This window comes from Aquarana catesbeiana, linkage group LG03, assembly GCF_042186555.1.
Source record: "Aquarana catesbeiana isolate 2022-GZ linkage group LG03, ASM4218655v1, whole genome shotgun sequence".
Classification (NCBI taxonomy): Eukaryota; Metazoa; Chordata; class Amphibia; order Anura; family Ranidae; genus Aquarana; species Aquarana catesbeiana.
In genome coordinates this window covers 141,017,104-141,040,794 of record NC_133326.1, presented here as the reverse complement: position 1 = coordinate 141,040,794, position 23,691 = coordinate 141,017,104, and the positions used below count along the sequence as shown (strand labels likewise).

General features: G+C 39.3%; 1 protein-coding gene across 5 annotated transcripts in view; it reads left to right on the top strand.

Moving 5' to 3' along the window:
• CCDC136 (coiled-coil domain containing 136) overlaps nucleotides 1-11,952 on the top strand; it is a 121,173-nt gene extending 109,221 nt beyond the window's left edge. For 3 of the 5 annotated variants that reach the window (XM_073619338.1, XM_073619335.1, XM_073619334.1), the window contains exons 9-10: nucleotides 2,130-2,238; nucleotides 9,555-11,952. In XM_073619338.1, the coding sequence (XP_073475439.1) occupies nucleotides 2,130-2,228 (99 nt within the window). In that variant the 3' untranslated portion in view covers nucleotides 2,229-2,238; nucleotides 9,555-11,952. The remainder of the gene's footprint in view (nucleotides 1-2,129; nucleotides 2,239-9,554) is intronic. The other 2 variants (XM_073619337.1, XM_073619336.1) reach the window with 2 other exon arrangements.
• The last annotated feature ends 11,739 nt before the right edge of the window (nucleotides 11,953-23,691 follow it).

Sequence of the window (23,691 nt, the reverse complement as noted above, 5' to 3'; positions counted from 1 at the left end):
AAAGATTTCTTCTAATAGATGTATAACCATTTCAGTTGAATTTGCATGTTTTTGATACAACACAACTCCTTGGCAAGGGTTTTATTATACAGAAACAATAAAGTCTGATGGTGCCTGACAAGTTTCAGCACCAGCAACACAGCCATCAGTGTGGGACCAGTGGCACCCCTTCTATCAACTTTCAGGTATGTAACCCCTGAGACCAATGAACCTTTGAGCTGTCAGTCAGGGTGAGATCTGTTCCACTGATCTAGAAATATCTATTTTAAATGATCAGTTTTTCCCCTAATGGTAGGAGATGTCTTCAAGGTTCATAAAGTGTACTTAGGTATACTGTGCACATGCTTTGTGAACTAATCATTAGAATCAACCCCATGACATTTCTTTGGTTATCCTCATTAAATAAGTTGTGCCATTAGTGAAATAAAATATTATCGTTTTTTCAGGATTACCTCACACAGTTATTGAATCAGCCTAAAAGAGTTACAAACTTTCTTTCACCACTGAATTTACTGCACAATCACACAATGGCTTTCTAATATGATTCTGAAAGCTGAACTCCAAGATCTAAATAATACCTTTGATAATGCTCATTAAGTCTATCGGGAATGGAATAAACGGTAATACTTTATTCCTCGCTTCAGCATGCCTCCAACTGGTCCCTGAGCCTCTTCTCTTTGACACTCAGGATGGTGGTTGTGCTCTGACATTGACACATACATTGCAGACCCAGCAGTCTTGCATTTAATGTGAGGATGGCAAGGGCCCACCCACAACCCAGAGCATCAGAGTGAAGGTGAAAGTGCTAGAGGCCTGTTGAGGAATAGGTAAGTATTACCTAGATAGATAAGTATTACAGCTTATACCTCAACCCCTAGACTTAACAGCAGTTAACCCCTGCAGTGCACTGCTGAGGGGCCCTGCTACAAAAGGGTTGCCACCTCATCCCTTGAAATCTGAACACGTATTAATAACACAGTTTCTAAAGGCTAATTTAATGCAGATAAAGAAGTAAGTGAGTTTGATTACCCTCTTAATCAGGTACCTAACCTGTGTAATTAATATGTGTTCGGTTTTAAAGGAAAGAGGTGGCAACCCTGCGGCTAAAAGTGTAGTTTTTTTTTACAAAAACTCTTTAGCTTTACACATTGTAACATAGCATTAAAGTATCTGCATGTTTTATTATACATTTTGTAAAACTGACTGCACATTATGTAATCTACACTAAAGCTGAGCACACTGATCTCTCCTTTATAACCAAAATATTTCTCTCTCTTTTTTCTTCTCTTTTTGTTTCAATCTGTCATATGTCACCCGGTCTTTCCTTTATTTTTTATGATCTCCTTCATTTCTTACAATTTTTATAAACTATATTATCTTTATGCCGTGCTAATCTTTTCTCTTGGAAATAAACATGCTCGCTATTTTCCTTCTCTTCTGCTGCAATATTTTCTCATCTGACAATCCATCCATGTGTTCTCTTCTGGGATTTGCTGTTCATGTACAATTGTTATTTTTTGCCCTTGCCATATGGTTTGTGGGGGACTCTCTCTTCACCCTTGTGTTTATTTCTCTACATATTCCATTGACATAAAATACAAACTCCTGCATTCTGGCTGTTGATGGTCTGTTCTTCATTTCATCCTTCAAAAATGTCTTTCTGCTCTGGTGTCTTGCGTCAAATTGATCGGTCTCCTGGTGTTTGTATGGGATCTGCTATAACTTGACATAATGCTTTCCATACACATCTGTTTTATTTTCTTATTCTGTTTTATATAATTGTCATTCCCTGTTTCTTTTCATTCTAAATCATACTCATATACCAATTTCTGTAAAATGGGTATTTTTTTTCTGTTGCACCATACCTTAATTCTTGTAATCGCATACAACATCACTTTCTCTCAACCTCCCACTGCTATTTGCTGTGACTTTGCTATTAAATGCACATTTCTAATTCAAATGCCCACCTGACATCTTTCATATCTTTATTCTCATTCATATGGTTCCTAAAATTGTGTTGACTCCACCTTCTCCAACCATGTCCCTTATTTGTGTTCTTCACTGAAACATTCATCCTTCCCTTCTTATTTCTTTCCTACTTCTTTTGTCCCTCCTCTTTCCTCTCTCAGGCCCCCTCTGGATCTGACCCTCCTGTTCTCTCCCTTCCCCTCCTAGGACTTATTGTTATAATGGGGACACTCTGGTGCTGGTGGGCTGAGACGTCCTAGTGCACATCAGGTACTGGTTTCCTTGTGACTCCTCGTGCTCTGCATGCATTGCTTTGCACGGCTAGGAGTTTCTCTGTTGCCTCTGCTTCCATGCCCAATGCTGAATCTGTCTTTGCTATCTTTGTATGTACCCTAACATTTCCTATCACGTCTCTGTTTTTTTTTTTCATACTGCTTTGTTAGTTTTATAACATTATACTTGCCAAAAAGCAAAATTGATGTAACAGTTTGAAAGGTTAATACTTCAAAAGTTGGTAAAGAATGACCTCCTCCTGTCTTGTTGCATGTGGTTCATTGCTCATATATGTGGGTTACTAAATAAGATGGTTCAAATGTTATGGCTAGTAGGAGCTAAGATAACACTGACAGTACTTAGTATTAGGTCTAACATGCAAACTTACATTCATGTTTACCAGTGCTGTAAGAAGAATACATAAGGGGTTGACATGCAAGAAAACATATTAGGTAGTATAATTTACTGTAGAGTGGAATAAAGTATGGCAAAATGTACAACAGTTGCTTTTGGTGCCCAGAAATGCAGTATCTGGCATTCCCACATTTTCTTTCTCACTCTTGCCACTGTTTCCTCAATTTAAGCCAAGCTAAATAGTCAGTGGGAATGTTTTTGGCATTAGTTCAAATCCCGTAGTTAGAGATGAATAAATCTAAACCAATATTCTATTGTAATTGGATATATCTGAGGGTGCTTAAATATTCCTGAATCTTGCTCTGTACTTCTCATTGTTGGCAGTCATATAACTAGGGAATATTGTAGCCATGAAGTGAGCTTCAGGAGCCTGGCTCCGGAAGCTTTAAAGGCAAGTAGAGATGGGGTGAAATCTTAAAAAATACATTTTTAAATATCAAATGGATTCTCAGATTTCCCTACTATGCAAAGGAGAAAAGGCTGTGCAACTGAACCATTTAACCATACCTCCCAACTTTCTGAATGAGGGACGCCTATTAGCAAACGTATGTAGGCATAGGACACATCCCCTGTCACGCCCCCCTTAAAGGAGAATTGTAGCAAAAAAAATGATTATGTAAACCCAAAAGTGCTTATTTTTAACACTACTATTCCTCTATATTGGCTTTTGGAATTTACAAATGCAGCTATTTAGAAATCTAGATGAAAGGTTTAGCACTGTAAAACACTTTTTGATAAATAATTAGTGTATTTTATATACAACTATATAGATCAGACCAAATAGAGGGACAAAAGAGGATGAAAGAGGGACAGAGGGGCATTGTACTGAATGGACAATCCCTCGAAATCAGGGACAGTTGGGAGGTATGAATTAACTACATGTACAAGTGGCTCCAGCAGGCAATAACTGTGCACAAAGGGCATTTGAAGGATCCAACTAAACAGCAAATTGGTAATGCATTTAACCAATGACCCATTATGTTTGTTTAAAGAGATATAATAATTGTATTGTATTGTATAATCTTGCTTTTACATTGTTAAAGTGGATGTAAACCCAATGTCATCCTTTCTAAACTACTGCCATAGTGGTTATCTATAAGGATATACATGCCTCCTTGCATGTATCTTTACCTGTCAAATGTCTCCCATGTCTGTTATGAGAGCCGAAAAACTGCATATTCTGTGGGTGGGTCTGTTGTCTGGAGCTCTGTGGGTGGAGTCGTGATGTCAGTAGATTCCCCGCCCACCTCTACACTCCCCTTGTCAATATGCATTTTTCTCCTGTGTATTTCTTACACTGAACTTCTGCTATGATCTCTAACATCCAGTGAAAAGACAGGAAAGTAACCACATGACTTTAGCATGCCAAATCATGCTGAGGTGTGGAACATCCAATCCTGGCAGAGCAGCAGAAGAAAGGAGTGGGGGAGGGAATTAAAAAATACTGCATGTGTCTTAGGCTAATGCACGAGATGTAAATCACCTGTCACTCACAGCAAGGGGGAGGATTTGACAAAGTTTTTCTCTGTTTGTCAAGATTTATCTCACTGAACAATAAAAGAGGATTGCTCAGAGATGGATCAACTCTTTGTGGCAAGACTGGGCTCAAATGATAGGAAATCTTATACTCTATATTATGACATAAAAAAAAAATATTCAGGTTTGCATCTACTTTAAAGCTGAATGTACTCCAGCTGAGACTAGCTTAAAGTGTATTTCTAGCCAAACCCTTTTTATTGTTTTCAATGGAGTAGGGAAATTTTTACTGGTGAAATTTATCCTACTTTCCTGTCCCAATGGCACAAGAAGTGTGAGGAAATCTTTGCAAAGAAATCCCCTCTTAGTTGTCACTACTACAGGTGTCTTCATTAGAAGGTTTTATATTTATCCCTGTTTCAGTGACAACTGTAAAATGTTTGGTTTCCTATTATATTTTTCCCTGGTGACAATAAAATTTAAAACAAATAAGGGGAATATATCTTTCCAACCCTTCCATGCTCTCTCCAGGCCTAAAAAATGTTTTGGCAAAAGATACAATTTAATACAGTCACAAACGTACAGACCTTTGATACCTTAAAGTCTAGCTCCAGCTAACAACTTTAAGCAGTTACAGTAAACAGTTTTTTTCCTTTTGGGATAAAGGTTTCACATACATGAATAAATGCTGACTGTTATAAGCACCAGTTGTCAGTCAGTTACTGGTAAATGGTTTGTCTTAACCTTCTATTTTCCACTTTTGATGGGCAGCTTGGTCTGCTAAAGGAAGTTGAAAATAACAGCCGAATCAACAGGTAACAACGAAGTAACAGAAAAACAAATACTGCTTTGTCAATGCTATAGTGACAGACTGCATCATATATGTCATATTTAATCTTGCCTTTAGTACCACTTTAAAACTGGTAAATAATGCTTTCCAATGCATACAAGAGGCTGCCTAATATATTCACGAGTGCCAACTGAACTACAGGTTATGGCCAAAATATTTCCATTGAGCAACAGCGACTATCCTATATGCTTTCCACAGAGTCCAAGGACTCGAACAGTATATTTTACAGAACGCATTAAGAATGTGACAATATTGTTTCCACAAGGCACCAAGGACTGGACCATATATTTTCACCTGGCACCATGGACAATGGAGGCATTTACCTCTGGCTGCAAACTAGCAACTGGACCGTGTATTTTATACTAGCATAAAAGGCTGGACAACTGGGACTGTACAGATCATTTTCACTGGAAACCGGAAACTGAGCAACTTATACAACAAACATCATCACATGTACTGCCTCAGGATGATAACATTATCTCAGACATATTCAGGTTTGAAGAGACCACTGATTACAGAATCCAATATAAATAATCTTTTATAAATAGCTTTGTTACTCTTATATACTTTTACAGCGTGGTTAATTACTGCCAGGGCTTTTTTTCAGCAAGAACGTAGGGCACGTATATGTAATGGCAAGGGATACTGGGGGGTGTATTGATGCTGGCAGGAATCCATTTATGTGTGGGGGTCTATTGTTGCGGGGGGGGGGTCAATTGATGAGGGAGTGGTCTATTGTTGCTGGCTGCTGGAGGGCCTATCATTTCTGGCCACTGGGAAATCTGTTGATCTTGCTGGGGGTATATTGTTGTAGGGGTGGAGCTAATGTTGCTGGGGTATTATTTTGTAATCGGCGGTCCATTGTTGCTGGGGGGGGTATCTATTACTGCTGGGGGGAGGTCTATTGTTGCTGGGGTGGGGTCTGTTGTTGCTGGCTGCAGAGGATCTATTTTTCTGCTTTTCTTGTTATAATTAACAAAATCCCACACAAATTATTTAGCACCACAAAATGATACTTGGTTCTGTAAACTCTAAAAGGGCCGGTACTGGGAGGTGGGTAGGAAGTGAAACCAAGGAACAGTGCTCAGAGGTGGGTAGGGGGCGGAGACAAGGAGTGACTCAGAAGGGGGGAGTTCCTGCACCTATTCTCTGGGAAAAAAAGCCCTGATTACTGCTCTCCTATGCACAGGATCTACACTTGATTGGCACTACAAAATTTTCTTTTATGCCCATTTTTTAACAGAATTCTGCCCTACAGGTCTCAGCACCAGTAAAAAAGGGTAGACTTACAGTACAATATGCAAAATACAGTAACTCACAGCAGCCAATCGGGGTTCAGAATAATCAGAGGAAATCTATGAATTCTGATTGGTTTCTACAAGTTACTTCAATTTGAACTTTTTTTTTTTTAAAAAAGCCCATATCATACTGTATGTATGGTACACCTAAAGGGGAAACCTGAAAATAAGGTAGATTTATGTTAACTAGATATTATAAAACTGATATGCACATTTCTGATCATTATAATTTTTCAATAAAATCTTAAGTACATTATTTAACATTGTTTGTAACCCATTTTGTATTGATGGCAACGTATTGCTAAGTTTCAGTTGTTTTGCACACAATTTTGTGTGCACTAATTTGTGTCTAGATGGTCTTTTAATGGCTGGGTTTATCAAACATAAACTAATTGATGATGATGATCCACTAATAGTACAGCTTGGGCAGCTGTCTGTGGTGATCAGTGATTGGTGAACCTCTAAGTGTTAATTTTTTTCATGTTAGTCATGTTCATTTAGAATTTTTATTTTAGGTGACAAAGTCACTTTAAATGACTAATCCTTTTTGAGGGGGTTGTCATAAAAGTTAAATATTAGTGTATTTATAATCCCAGATTACTGAAAAAATTCAATTATTTCTTGCCTGCACTTATTACAGTATCAGAGAGCAGAACCAGTCACTTTTTTGCATGCTTCTTCTATTATATTACTACTCCCTGCATACTTCTATTATATTACTACTCCCTGCATACTATTCCAGCTACCTATATCATAAGACTGTCTCTGATCTGTGATTATAAGCATGAGCAGCTTACTGCAGAAAATGTTTCTTCTTTCCAGTGATATAACTGTGAGTGGAATGGGAATTATGAATTATTACTAGTCATTTTGGCAGCAAGAAAAAAGAAAAAAAAAAAAGCAGAGCCTAGTTGGCTAAGGTCCATTGTAAAGTGCACTTGCCATGATCTAAATAAGGTAGTTCCCTGGCTGTAATGGTAATCCTCTGGTTTTAATGCTGTTTAATTTTTTTCTTCAAATCCTGCTTTCACAATTGATGTAATAGTAATTGTATTGTAGTGAGCTTGTTATTAATGATACCTGTTCTGTTTCATGCATACATGTGTCTGGTTTTCTAAACAGAATATTTCATTCACCACTATCCTTCTGGAAATGGTAAGGCCCATTACCAGTCAAACAAAGTTAGAGTGGGGAAGAGTTACAACCTGTGTTTGATTTTGTAGCTGCCCCAAGTTTCACAGTAGAGGGTAAGGAGGCATTTGCCCTCTTTCGTGAAAAAAATTAGGTGCTCATGTAAAAGGGACTCAATTGCTTACAATGCCCTGTCCCATATTCTTTTATAACCAATAGCCTTGGCACCAAACTATGAGCAGCAAATAAACAAATTTTCCTCCAGCAGGAAGTCAGTCACTCCAATTGAAAAGCAGTGCTGTGAATAATGGAGCTACATAGGCTTCTGGCTGGCTGTTGTTGGTTGTCAATTACAAGGCTGAGGCAATGGTGGCTCCAATATGTAAAGGTCAGCTATCAGCATGGAGTACCTGACTTTACTGTGCATTACTAGAGAAAGGAAGATTTAGGTTTTTTTTTGCAGTTCATGATACAAGACAATGGATCTAAAGCTACATAAGGAATTAAATATAGATATGGCAACTGACAAAATAAGGAACAAATCTCTCCAGTGAGAGATAGGACAGCAATAACGCATTTTAAGTTGAAGAGCTAGGACTTCTCTCAAGCTTTTTTTCCCTGTGTCTTCATTAGGGAGTTTTCTTCTCAATTCCTGACCCCATAACATTATGTATTGAAAACAGGAAATGAGCAGAGATCATATATGTCAGGACACAGGTTCTAAACCTTATCCACAATATACAGACTTAAAAGCACATGTTTTTGCTGGAGATGGGCTTTATCATTTTTGGATCAATTTAAAGAGACATAATAAGATCAGAAAAAAATGTTAAATAGAATTTTTTTGCATTAGCTGCTATTCTTTTTAAACCTGACCATACAGCTTGATGTTTATAAATGCTTAGACCTATCTGTAGGAGTGACAAAGTTTGGTGGTTGTCCATATGAAATCACTGCTTACATTGAAGATTTTTTATTTGAAAACAGTAAATGCTTAAATGTTATCTAAAGCTATTTTACATTTTGAAGGGTTACAACTGGCATCAGTTTTTTCTTTATTGTTGTCTGCATCTGTGTTGCAGATATTCACTCTCTCTAACTGTCCTGATTACCAATGTCACCATTACTGACAATGAGTTTGAGTTGTCACTAGAACAGGAAGAGGGGGAAATTTTGAAATAGGGACACTTGTTGCAGTGACAAATATCTAAGAGGGCATTTTCCTCCCCTTGGAGAAATTTTCTCTCAATTCCTGTGTCTGCGGGTAAAGGTAAATCTTCCCAATGGGAAACAGATGGCATAAAAAAAAATGTGACTGAAGATCAAACCATTCCCTACCCAAAATTAAAAAGAAAAAAAGTGTTAGTTTTCATATATACATAGTGTACTTTAAAAAAAGTCAAGGTCAATGAAAGTATTGCATTGGCTATACTATAAATACAGTAATTGTTACTGAGCCCGCTTTTCCGCCTGAAGAATGGGAAATGTGGATATTGGGCAGAGGGAGCAAAAAAGACTGATGCCTAGTACACATGGGCCAAATAACAGGAGACATTGGGCGGTTCAATAAAAATGGCCCGTGTGTATGTCAGCCGGTCCAACAGAAACCAGATGTTTGGCCGGCTTCTGTTGGACAAGCATGCTGGAATACCAGCAGCCAACTGGCTCCTAATCTATACTCTCAGCCAATGGCTAAGAGCCCTGACCGGAGTATTCTGGCGGGGGGCAGTCCTCCTGTCAGAACACAACAGCTCAGCAGGGAGAGATCGTTGTACTATAATCTGACTGTTAGTACAGCAGCTCCAACTGGGTTGAAAGAAAAAACATTATTAGTGTTTACCAGGCTTTAATTTGGGTTAAATGCATTAACAAGTCTGCACAGCAAAGCTTTGTAAATGCAAAGAATCTTGCAAGGGGTGTATAGCCGCAAAAGATCAGCAATTCACCCATTAGCCATTTTAGAAATATGCTGTACACATAAAGTGTATTGCCATTAAAAGTGGTGGAGAGAAGCATAAGTGTCAAAGTGGAGTTAGTTAAAATGAATGAATGAGGAAATGTCAAGCCACCATTTAACAAATGTAATAAATACCCCTAATGGCATGGCTGTGTTTTCCTTACATCCCCTTATTTCTCTTTCCCAGGCTGCTCTGTGGAATCCCCTCTTCCTCCTGGCAGTGGCTGCAGCGGTTGTCTTACTATGTCCAAGTCTAAGGAGAGGCCCCGACTGAGTCTGGACAGCAACAATACATCACAGCAACATTTCTACATAGACCAACAATAGTGCAACTCATCTATTTGGTGTCACCCTTTGTCACACGTTTAGTATGCTGTTATTGCAGCAAGTCAGTGCACTTTGCATCTACATCACTCTAACATTCAGTTCAGATACCTAACCTAAATGCAACATAGCAATCTCAGCCTACACAACGCAGCATAATGGGTAAAAGTTACCCAGCACAGTGTTTCTTTTTAATTGTGGCCATGTTTTCTGAGTAATATAACACTAATTCATTCATAGAAAAATCTGTTAGAGCGAACAGTATTGTTAGGAACCATTGCATAACATAGTCATTGAATAACTAGTATAAACAAATTGTATACAAATTCTTTAGAGCTAATGCATTTGTATTTGTAGCAATTTAGTGGATGCCTGCACCATTTCTGAAGTATCATCATTCAGTCCATTACAATTATATTCCTTCTATTTAAAAGGCAGTAACTGGTATGTGTTATACACCCCTGCTTACCCCTATCTGTCTAGATTCTAAGGTGCCTCTCTGTCAGACCCCCATGTAGAACAGTGTCTACAAGAACTGCTAATTCATAGTGCTGAAAGACACAAATGTATGAGTTGCTATGAGCAGAGCACTCATTTCCTTTAGACAATTTCATACACGAGGGCCGATGTCACTGTGTTCTGTGGCAGCCTGCATGTTCCCCAGGGCTCTCAGTCCTAGAGGTCCAATGATCAAATAATTTTTCTTTTAGTATCTTATCTTACTGTTCTTGGAATGTTTGAATTAATTTACCTGCATAGTTATATGGTTCGTGTTATAATACACTCATGTGTCGAGTGCTAGAGGTGCTAAGCTAGTATTTGTTTTAGTCTTTTATATGGTCATCTACTGCGATAGTTTGATATATTAAGTTTTTATTTATAGAGATACCAACTGAATTACCATTTTTGTTTAGGCAATATAGGTGCTAAGCTTCACCTTTACCTGTCCTTGACTGTATACCTGATTCTTCAGATTATCAGCTACTTTTATAGTAAGATATAACACTTTTCTTTCCTTTTTAAGATTAAGATTATTGGTGCAGGTTCCCAATACACCATCATATAGAGGAAAACATCCACTGAGTAGTTTATATAACAGCAAAGCCATGTAAGATTTAGTATAGCTGCTATTAACACACACACATAGAAAATGCTTTTTAGTTATTATGGATTTTATCTTGATACATTGATGGATTTTCAATAATTTAGGGTCCACCTCCAGCCGAAATAATTTTTAGTTTTGGTTAGAGTGTTGAAGGCTTTAAGCATATACCATTTTTTTCTATTGCTACTAAACACTGGGTACTACTTTATTGAAGGTGTGCTGGCTCAACTTAAGACATTATCAAGTATTTTTAAAATATTATTATTATTGCTACTATTATAATACAGGATTTATATAGACCCAACAGTTTGCACAGCCCATTATAAAATAAAGGGAGACAGTACAGTTAAATTGCAATTAGAAACAATAGGGTTAGGAGGGCTTGGCTTATTAAAGCCTACAATCTAAAAGGGAGGGGCAAGTGGTACAAAACATAATAAGTATGAGGGATGAGTTAATGGAGAAAGTACAGTTTCCAGGTGGAGGTGGGATAGGCTTCCCTGAAGAGATGAGTTTTAAGAGATTGCCTAAAAAGCAGACAGAGCAGGAGACAGACAAATTAGGGGTGGGGGTTCCACAGGAAGGGAGCATTTCTAAAGAAACCCTAGAGTCATGCATAAGAGGAGTTGACAAGGGAGGTAGAGAGTGGGAGGAGCAGAGAGGACAGTTTGGGTTATATTTTACAAAAGATTGGTGATCCAGCTTGAGGCAGGTTTGTGGTGGTTTTGAATAAACATTCAGAATTGGCAAAGAGAGTCAATGGCCACAGAACAGTTGGTAAGCTGGATAAGTCTGGTGGCAGCATTCATGATAGACTGAAGGGAGGATAGCATATGTAAAGGTAGGCCAATATGGAGGAAGTTGCAAAGGTTGAAGAGAGATAAAACAGTAGAGTGAATTAGTAACTTTGTGTTGCCAATTGTTAAGAAGGGGCACATTTTGGAAATGTTACAGGGGTGAAGGCAGCAATATTTGGACAAAGTGGGGCCGTATGGAGAGGTCAGAGTCCAGGATTACACCTAGTACACTTACGTGAGGGGAGGAACTCATAGTTGTGTTATTGATCTGGATGGAAAAGTCGGAGTAGGGGACACGGGTGAGTTTGAGGAAGTGATGTGACATCCATACTGATATGTCAGTTAGTAAATTTGTGATGCATAAAGATACTGAAGATGTGGGCTGAAGAGTAAACCAATAGATTTGGGTGTTGTCAGCATGGAAATCGTATGGGAATCCATGTGAGGTTAACAACTGATTGTTTTGCATGACCCACAGAGTAGGTGTAGATAGAGATCAGGAGGGGTCTGAGGACAAAGCCTTAGAGGACCCCTACAGAAAGAGGAGGAAGAGAGGAGGAGATAGTGTTATAGGTGACATTGAAGGTGCATTGGGATAGGTAAGAGGAGAATCAGAAAAGAGCCTTGAGGCCAAGGGAGAAAAGTTTTTTGAGAAGTGGGTGGTCAAGTGTATGAAAGGCAGCAGAAAGGTCTAAAGTTGGCTCAACACTGATCGAAATTCAGCTGGTTCGACTGATCGACTTCTGTCGAATGGACATGCTAGAAAACGTTTCTCAATCAGTGGCTGTCAGCGGGTCCTGCTTTCAGAATACAATGTCCTGGCAGAGAGAATTCCTCCATCCACCTTGTAAGTGTGAATGGAGGAATCCACTGGCTGAATGAAATCAAAACAAAAACATAAGAACTTAGCTGGCCAGCTTAAGAGTTTGAGTACGGAGTAGCTGTTGTCAGTGAGGTGCTATTCTAGAAATTTGCAGGTAAATGGGAGAAAAGAGATTGGCCTTAAGTTGTTCAGACTCGTGGGGTCCAACAAGTATTATTTTTAAAGTATGGGGAGACCAGAGCATGTTTAAGAAACCCAAAAATTGTCACACCTTAAAAACCAATCAAAGTACAAACCTTTATTGTTACTCCAAAATATATACATATCTAATCTATAAAAAGTATATATATATTTTTTTTTATTTTTTGTATATTCTTTATTTAAGTAAAGAATTCAGGTTTGACAATAAAATACATATATGAATACAATGTACCTGTTATCAGTAAATGGAAAACATATAAATAAATAATGTCACAAATAATAAATAAATAAATAAATAAATACATAAATAAATAAACAAATAAAAATAAAGTGTAAAATCAGTAATAAGTTAGAGCAAATAGAAAGGAAAAAAACAAATTCACTTCTCAGGTATTTATTCCTAAAATGTGTCAATAAAGAAAACAAAAGGGAATAGGGGGATGTAGGGGGTAAGGGACAAGAAATTAGTGAGCAACCAGAATGTCATAAATGAATTGCTAGTTACGAGTAATGTTTTTCCCTCATAATGTTTTTCCCTCAGTATTTAACCACTTAAGGACCGGAAGGATTCACCCCCTAGAGGACCAGGCCATTTTTTGAAATACGACACTGCATCAATTTAACTGACAATTTCGTGGTCATGCGACATTGTACACAAACTAAATGTATGTCCCTTTTTTCCCCACAAATAGAGCTTTCTTTTGGTGGTATTTGATCACCTCTGCGGTTTTTATTTTTTGCGCTATAAACAAAAAAATAGCGACAATTTAAAAAAAAAAAAGCATTATTTTTTACTTTTTGCTATAATAAATATCCCCAAAAAATATATAAAAAAACATTTTTTTTTCCTCAGTTTAGGCGATACATATTCTTCTACATATTTTTGGTAACAAAAAATCGCAATAAGCGTTTATTGATTGGTTTGCTCTAAGGTTATAGCGTCTACAAAATTGGGGATAGTTTTATGGCATTTTTATTGATAATTTTTTTTTACTAGTAATGATGGCGATCAGTGATTTTTATCATGACTGTGACATTATGGCGGACACGTCGGACAATTTTGGAGTGATTTTGGGACCATTCACATTTATACAGCGATCAGTGCGATTAAAAATGCATTGATTGCTGTGTAAATGTGACTGGCAGTGAAGGGGTGAACCACTAGGTGGCGCTGTAGGGGTTAAGTGTGTCCTAGGGAGTGATTCTAACTGTGGGGGGGAGGGGCTGTGTGTGACACTACACTGATCACCGCTCCCGATTACAGGGAGCTGCGATCAGTGACAGCGTCATTAGGCAGAACGGGGAGATGTTTGTTTACATTAGCATCTCCCTGTTCTTCCTCACCGTGAGACGATTGCAGGTATCCCCGCGGACATGGAGTCCGCGGGACCCGCTATCACGGTCACAAAGCTCCTGGCGAGCGCGCACGCACCCGCAAGCCGCCTCTTAAAGGGCAACATACAGGTATGTTAATCTGCCCTTCTGTCGCAGTATATGTGCGTGAGGCGATCGGGAAGCGGTTCTGTAGCCATTGAGATTCTGATATTATGAAGTGTGCTTCTGTGTAATGAATATATTTTAAATTGTACAGCTCATAGCTGAACTATCAGTGAAAATTATGTGATTGTTAAAATGCAGGTCATTTTTAATACCATTTTATCAGGGTTTCCTATAGCGAGGGGGAACTGCATAGATAAAATAAAGCCATAGTTAAAGTAAAAGCTGGGATTGGTGCTTCCTTGTTGTACAGTATAATAGTAAAAACATATTTTCTGCTATCCTGTAATATAAATTTTGATAAGAGGAACCCATTTTGTTAGTAAAGGTTACACAAAATATGTCTGAAAAACACTTCATCATACAGACACCAACTATGAACATACAGCATTATTGGACCTGATTTTATAGTCATCTCATCCACTGTGGTCACTAAGGCCAAAGCTTTTTTGAAATAGACTTGGGAGAGTAACTACTGTTACTTTTTATGCTTTCCGTGACCCTATTTAAAGATGCTACTTCCTGTGACAACATGACAAAAAATGAAGGGAGCAGTTGTCACTGGGAAATGAAGACACATACAGTAATAATAATATGACAGAGGTTCTATTCATTTCCTCGTTTACTAAAAAAAAGTGATTTACATAGTTACATAGTTACATAGTAGGCGAGGTTGAAAAAAGACACAAGTCCATCAAGTCCAACCTATGTGTGTGATTATGTGTCAGTATTACATTGTATATCCCTGTATGTTGTGGTCATTCAGTAGTTTTATGAAATGATTGATGCTCCCCGCTGAAACCACCGCCTGTGGAAGAGAATTCCACATCCTAACCGCTCTTACAGTAAAGAACCCTCTACATAGTTTAAGGTTAAACTGCTTTTCTTATAATTTTAGTAAATGGCCGCGTGTCTTATTAAATTACCTTTCGTGGAAACATTTTATCCCTATTGTGGGGTCACCAGTACGGTATTTATAAATTGAAATCCTATGATCTATCCTATCCCCTCTTAAGCGTCTTTTTTCCAGAGAAAATAAGTTCAGTGCTCGCAACCTTTCCTCATAACTAATATCTTCCAAACCCTTTATTAGCTTTGTTGCCCTTCTTTGTACTCGCTCCATTTCCAGTACATCCTTCCTGAGGACTGGTGCCCAGAACTGGACAACATACTCCAGGTGTGGCCGGACCAGAGTCTTGTAAAGTGGGAGAATTATCACTTTATCCCTGGAGTTGATCCCCTTTTTAATACATGCCAATATTCTGTTTGCTTTGTTAGAAGCAGCTTGGCATTGCATGCCATTGCTGAGCCTATCATCTACTAGGACCCCCAGGTCCTTTTCCATCATAGATTCCCCCAGAGGTTCACCCCCTAGTGAGTAGATTACATTCCTATTTTTGCCACCCAAATGCATTATTTTAATTTTTTCTACATTATACCTCATTTGTCATGTAGTTGCCCACCCCATTAATTTGTTCAGATCCTCTTGCAATGTTTCCACATCCTGCGGAGAAGTTATTGCCCTGCTTAGCTTAGTATTGTCCGCAAATACAGAGATTGAACTGTTTATCCCATCCTCCAGGTCGTTTATGAATAAATTAAATAGGATTGGTCCCAGCACAGAACCCTGGGGAACCCCACTACCCACCCCTGACCATTCTGAGTACTCCCCATTTATCACCACCCTCTGAACACGCCCTTGTAGCCAGTTTTCAATCCATGGACTCATCCTATGGTCCATGCCAACGGACCTTACTTTGTGCAGTAAACGTTTATGGGGAACTGTGTCAAATGCTTTTGCAAAATCCAGATACACCACGTCTATGGGCCTCCTTTTATCTACTTGTAGATGGCAGCTCACCTCCTCATAGAAGGTTACTTTTTGCAGTCTGTATGTTTTGGCTGATGTACATTAGAATATTCAACTTGAATATGTCATATTGCTATTTGGGACCCCCCCCCACCATTTACCTACCAGACCATATTCTAATGCCCCGTTGGAAAATGTCCAACTGTGTGTGGGCTCCATCGGACATTTTCCATCGGATTTTCCGACACACAAAGTTGGAGAGCAGGAGATAAAATTTTCCGACAACAAAATCCGTTGTCGGAAATTCCGATCGTGTGTACACAAATCCGACGGACAAAGTGCCACGCATGCTCAGAATAAATAAAGAGATTAAAGCTATTGGCCACTGCCCCGTTTATAGTCCCGACGTACGTGTTTTACGCCACCGCGTTCAGAACGATCGGATTTTCCGACAACTTTGTGTGACCGTGTGTATGCAAGACAAGTTTGAGTCAACATCCGTCGGAAAAAATCCTAGGATTTTGTTGTCGGAATGTCCGAACAAAGTCCGACCGTGTGTGTACGCCCTATAAGATTTTCTACTATTCATAGAAATCATTGCTCTCATATCATAATGGGTCAGTCTTTCTGACTAAACTTTGGCAGATTTGTTCAGACTGTTATGTCATATTAGTTCATGATAAAATAGCAATATAGCAATGCAGCATATATTAGCATGCCTTAGTACAAGCCAGAAATGGCATCATGCATCATGGTAGTTTTTTGATCTAGTATTTTTTTCAAGACTTGGCAGGGTATATATAACTTGCAGCAGTGGCGGTGCGTCCATAAGGGCGCATGGGCACCGCACCCTCTCTCCTGCCACCCCCTCTAGCACCAATAGATAGATTCATGCTTTGCATGAATCTATTTGTGGCCGCCCCTGCCACCCCCTGTTCAGGCGCCCGGCACCTGAAAATTACATCAGCGGGGGCTGATTGCAGGCTGGGAAGCTGATTCGCCCTTGTCTAGGGTGTGTTCGGGAAGCAAGCGAAGCGCCCCGGACACTCCCCACTCTACTGTCATTTGTCTCTGGCCCCTTCGCCTATCTTTTTATTGGCTGGGACCAGAGGGTGGTGTGTGTGGTGCTTTTTGCAGCACCACTTCCAGTTTCGCAGCTCGCTGCTGTGTGCTCTAAGAGTATGGTCAGTACCGGACGGCCAGGCTCCGAGTTAGTGGGGGTCCATATTTCCAGTATGGAGGGCAGTGGTGCAGGACTGGTGGTATAGCGGAGGTCGGTGTCGGTACTGGGGAAGGGGAGGATGGTCAGGCTCGGTGCTGTATTGTTGGCGCTTCGCACCCTTGCTGTACCTCGAGGGGAACTGGGGGTGACATCGGGGGGGATGGGCTGGCGGTGGTTCGGACGGAGTGGGTGCTGAGACCCCCAAGCCGGAGCCCCCTGTGACCGGGGAGGTGGCTGGCTGGCTGGCCGGGGAGGGAGGGGGGTGAGGCGGCCTCTGCTGCTCGGATGGCCGCAGTGTGAGTGGAGGATCTGCTGTAAGGCTGCACTGAAAATGATCGGCGGGGATATGGCCGGGATCCTGAAGGTAAGAGAGCATCGGCGGATCCACAAATACTGACTGACATCAGCCGATTAGTGTGAGAGATCCCTGACTGAGAATGAAAGCTGAGTGGCAGATGGGCACAATGACAGTGATCTGAGTGACAGATGGGCACAATGACAGTGATCTGAGTGACTGATGGGCACAGTGACAGTGATCTGAGTGACAGATGGGCACAGTGACAGTGATCTGAGTGACAGATGGGCACAGTGACAGTGATCTGAGTGACAGATGGGCACAGTGACAGTGATCTGAGTGACAGATGGGCACAGTGACAGTGATCTGAGTGACAGATGGGCACAGTGACAGTGATCTGAGTGACAGATGGGCACAGTGACAGTGATCTGAGTTGCAGATGAGCACAATGGCTGCAATTGATGCAACTGATGGCACAGTGTCTGCAATTGATGGGCACAGTGACTGCAATTGATGGGCACAGTGGCTGCATTTGATGGGGCACAGTGGCTGCATTTAATGGCACAGTGGCTGCATTTAATGGGCACAATGCCCAGGCAGATTAAATAAATACGGTATATTACTATGATCCAGCTATATTACATAGACACTGGGCTGTATTTGGTCATGCATTTGGTGAAGACTTTTTATAATTTTTGTAATGCTAAAAATCAGGCAGGTGAAATTGTGCAACAATCTAATGACAAAAAAGGTTGCATGTGCAACCACAAAATGATTGTTGGGAATAATCTGGCACACACTAGAAGCAACTATATCAGACTATGACCCTCATATAGAATGAAAAGGAGGGAATTTATCAAAACTGGCGCAGCCATAATCTGGAGCAGACGCGCATGGCAAACAATCAGCTTCTATCTTCAGCTTATTCAGTGAAGCTTGGAAAATAAAAGATAGAAGCTGGTTGGTTGCAATGCACAACCACTCCAGTTTTTATAAATGCACCTCAATGTATTTCCCAGCACACTTACCTTCTAACGAGCAAAATAAATAAATGAATTAAACTGTCTAACATTTTGTGTTAAAAACACAAGGTCTTAGTTGCACGACATTTGCAGATATATGTGAAAGCTGTAATGCCTCATCAAGGTCCCCCTGTATAGCGCTGTCCTAACTATTGGCAATAAACAGAGCACTCTGACTTCTATATTACAGCAGAATTGAACCCTTTTTTTTTTAAAGACTGCAAGCAGACAACTCTTTATTGCAGAAGACACACGCCATATCTCTTCTGCAACAACAACCACTTACCTGCGCATTCGCAGCTCAGCATGCATTCCCAGCACACTCCAGGTGTGCCAGAATGACTGACGCCTGTGTGCATGTGTGGGAACAGCTTAGCCATTATTACTGCAAATATATTGGAATATGAGATATTTTACCCAAACAACATGTATTTTCTTTCATTTCATTTCCTAAACCCATATGTTGCAGGGTTTGCTATTATATGAGTTCATTGAATATAAGTATACTGTTCATTGGAACTGGTTCACCTGTAAAAGGATGTATAATTCTGTGCAGCAAAATATGTATCCCAAGCACCACTGCCAGACACCACATCAAGATTCTTGACCTTCACGTCAGCAGGAGCCCAACTTAGTTGAGAACATGGGTCAGAACAAAGCCTCAGCTTTCTGGTTGGACAATAAATCTGCAGCAACACATTTTTGAGGTCATTACTTTGCTCTCTTCTCCTGCCAGCATATTCACCAGTGGTGGCCGGTCCATAGGGGGCGCAGGGACGCCACCCCCCTACTTTGCAACCGCCCCCCTAGTTTGTATGATGTAACCATAGAACAATTTATTTTTAAATAACATAATATGACTAACATTAAAGTTAAAAATGTTAGTCATATTATCATTTATTTTAAAACGAATCGTTCTATGTGTGTGGCTGTGCACTGTGTGGGGCTCCAGACTAATAGGTTTCATTTATTTTAAAATGAATCCTTCTATGTGTGCGGCTGTGCACTGTGTGGGGCTCCGGACTAATAGGTTTCAATTAGGTCTGTCATTTTTTTACAAGCACGTTATTAGAGCCTGAGCCTCTAATTGGCTTGTTTCATGTTGTCCTTGGGGCACAGAGCACTGTGCCCCAAATCCTCCCATTTTGTGACTTTAGCAAATCAACCATCACCATCGGTTTCCGTCTTCTCACCCTGGCCAATCAGGACAAAAGGCTGAAGATATGTAACCTGGAAAGAAGACTGAGTTAACATGGATGTCGTGGCGCCGGTTATCAGGGGAGCCGTGACCGCTGGAGGGCTCGGTTTGTAGGGTAAGTGTGGACCTGGAGGGATTTGTTCATGCCCCCCCCCCCCGCTCAAATTTTTTTGCACCAGCCACGACTGATGTTTACTGTTAGCACATGTGCAGAAAAGTCTGATTGGCTCTTAATGCTACCTCTCCCTTTTCCAACACAAAATATTGCCATGTAACTGATAACAGGAGGATGCTACCAAGACAATTTCAGGTAAACTAGTTGCATTTAAAAATTCAGTTAATGTTTTTTTTTTAATAAAAATATTACGGCATTTTTTTAATATATTAACTTAGAGATACATATGAGCTAAATGATAAATGCCCTACAGCTGTTCTTTAAATGATTGGGCAGTTATGATTTCATATGTAAATAGACTTGCACATGATCTCCATTCATCAAGATTAGTTTGCTATAATACTACTGTAAATAGACTAGAATAAGTGTTGTCACTGTGTGTTGTTTGGTATATCTACAAACCTTTTATAGCGCATGTAACTAAGCAGTGTGTTTGTATTCTTGCTCTAAGTTATTGGAAGAAAAAACCTCAGTGAACATGCATCATTCAACAAAATATACATGGAACAGAGGTATAACAAATGAGGGAAAGAAAAGCATATGCCACATCCTTATCGGATAATCAGATTTCAAATGTCACATTCTACCCTGGAAGGGCACATTTTACCTTGATTTTTAGATCGGACCCATACCCATAAGCAAAATACTCCATATTTGTAAAACATTTCACAGAAATTATTGGTGCTATTTAGTGGTGCTAATTAATCAAGTGAAATCTCCCTTTTAAATATTTAGTCTGTAAAGAGTATAAAAAGAAAACCAACTGGGCAAGTGGTTTGTCAGACTTTTGACACCTTTTTATTATTTTATATACAGAACAAAGCTCACAACTTTTTGTAGGCTTTTCTCATAAAATAGAAAAAAATGCACAAAAAAGTTACATAATTTGTGGTTATTGGGTTTTTAGTAACTATGTATGAAAAAGATGTGAATGTGCAATATACAATGTATGTAAAGCATTGTGTAATTTGACAGAGCTATAAAAGTACCTGTAATAAATAAATAAATTCATATTTTGAGGATCAGTTAAAGTGGTATTAAACCCAAAAGCAAATATTTATTAAATTGTAGATTACCAGGTTCTTAGATGTGCATTAGCTTTCTTTTTAGGCTTCCTCTCTTTTATTTTCACCTGGTGATCCTGTCAGTACTTCTGTTGTTTTTCAACAGAACAAACTGTTCTTCAGATGTATTAGTAAGAGGGTTGAGGCAGACCATTTAACCCTGATAGGGGTGCAGTCAACTTTTATTTATTTATGAAAATAAAACCTATATTCCAAAAGAAAAAAAACTGTTGCTTTAACTCCGTATAAAGTGTAAGCTGGAGTTTAGCTTTAATATGTTAGTGTATTTAAATCTACTAGTATATCTAAACCTCCCCCAAGACTGACAATGCTGCTGTCCAAATGTGCCCGCTGTGCTAGTTCATCCAGAGTCTACTACAGGAGGCGTGCTATTAGGTAAATCATCAGGTGAAAACAGAGGGGAAAAGTAAAAAAAAAAACTAAAACTAATGCAGCCACCACATCTAATGATTGGTAAGCTGCAATATATTACACTTTTGTTTTTTTGCCTTATTATGGGTTTAATGTCACTTCTGAAAAGCTGGACTTACTATTCTATTTGGGGTCAGCGTAAGCATGATGAGCAATTGTTGCTGTACTTTAAATAGTACAATGTAGTTATTATTTGCAGGTTATTGTGATCATTTGGTGATGCATTTATAATGTAACTTAAGTTAAATGAGAAATAACTTGTCACCTCTCTGCTCAAGTATTGGATAAATAAAATAAAATGATGTTCTGATGACATGTCTCCTATGATTCAGTATTTCGAGAACACATAGCACTTTATAAACAACATACTTTTTAATTATCTGTCTGCTCTCAAAGTATTTTCCAAAACCTAATTACCCTATGAATGAAGTTATTTTGGATGTACAGTAGTTAAGGCTCAAGCTATACAGGTAATTTTAAAGAGGAATTCCAGGTATGAATACTTTATATATACTTGGCTACATTGGTCCAGCTTGGTTCATTGGTCCAGCCAACATTGCTACTATACACAACTATTCTACGTTACAGCAATGGGTGGGTGCCATGTGTTCCAGCTGCTTAGCAAACAGGCTCGTTTACACGAAGCTTATGTCACTAAATAAAATGGTTAGCTTACAGTCCTGTTTACACCTTGCTTTTGCTTTGCTTTGCTTCATCTTTGATTCAAAAATTATATCCCCATGTTGCTTTAGTGGTGCTTCAAAGCCTCTTCAAAGCCTCCATAGAAGTCTATGGCAAAGCTCGCTTGTAGCCCCACTGAAGCCTCATCGAAGCTCCACCAAAGCCTCATCGAAGCCCCACGAAGCCTCATCAAAGCCCCACCAAAGGCTCATTAAAGCCCCATCGTAGCTCCACCAAAGCCTCATCGAATCCCCACTGAAGCCTCATGGAAGCTCCACCAAAGCCTCATGGAAGCTCCACCAAAGTCTCATCGAAGCCCCATGAAGCTTTACTGAAGCCCCACCAAAGGGTCATCGAAGCTGCTTTAACTGGTGTTCAGAGAGCTTTAACAAAGGGTGTCCAAGGCCATGTTTTGAAGCAAGTGTAAACTAGCCCTTAGTGATTTTATTAATATGACTTTGGTTCTGACTGTTTGGTCTGGAAGATGTAAAGATAGCAGGTTGGGTATTCTCTGATACTCTTTTGGTAATACCTTAATATATGAATAGTACAGAGTTCTAACTTCATTAAAGGCTTTCTTGCAAATAAAAATGATAGGAAATGTGTGTAATGACTAATGCTAAAAAAATCATGTATGAATCCTATTGGATTTCCTAAATGATTTTCAGATAGCGGTTAGGAAGTTGAACTCCAGGCAAACAGCTGAATACACAGATGAAATAGATATCTGGGAGCTGCTTTCATTCAAAGGATATGTATTTCTGTCCTCAGGTCCTGAAATGTTCACAGCGCTGCTGTAAACCACAGCCCCGTCTAGCAGGCAACAGGGCCTGATCTTTCTCTTCTGCAGGTACTCTTTCACTTACAGGTGAATACACATACAATCTGTGACTAGATAGTGAAAATAGAAGAAACACACAGATGAGCTAATTTCTCTGTCACTCTGCTTTATCCTCTTGTCAGCATGCTCCTTGCACTGCTGCACACCTGATTGGCTCTTTGTGCTGTTTCTGTCCCCCTTTCTCTAAGCTCTGCTGTACAGACTGTTCAGTAGGCTGCAAGAGGTTGATATCAAATCAAATTCAGATACTTAAAGTGCAAGAAAAGGCTAGCTCTAACTCGTCTTAAAAACATTCACTCACTTTCCCCTACCTATCCTGCTTACCCTGTATAAAAAAGATCTGTGCACTTTTTTTAATCCAGTTCGATCAGCGGAAAGGAAGGAGCACCAACATTGGCTGGGCCGTGAGAGCTTATGGGTGATGTCATGGTCAAGGAATTCACAGTCATTGTTGAGCGCTCCTTTACACAGATTAAAAAAACAAAACAAAGGTCAGTACACAGATCTTTTTCATATAGGGTATGCAGTTAGGCTTTACTGCCACTTTAAAGCGTAATTTCAGTCCTGTTTTTTAAAAAAAAAGAAGTCAGCAACCTCAAATACTGTAGCTGCTGTCTATATATATATATATATATATATATATATATATATATATATATATATATATATATATATATATATATATATATATATACAGTGGGGACGGAAAGTATTCAGACCCCCCTTAAATTTTTCACTCTTTGTTATATTGCAGCCATTTGTTAAAATCATTTAAGTTCATTTTTTTCCTCATTATTGTACACACAGCACCCCATATTGACAGAAAAACACAGAATT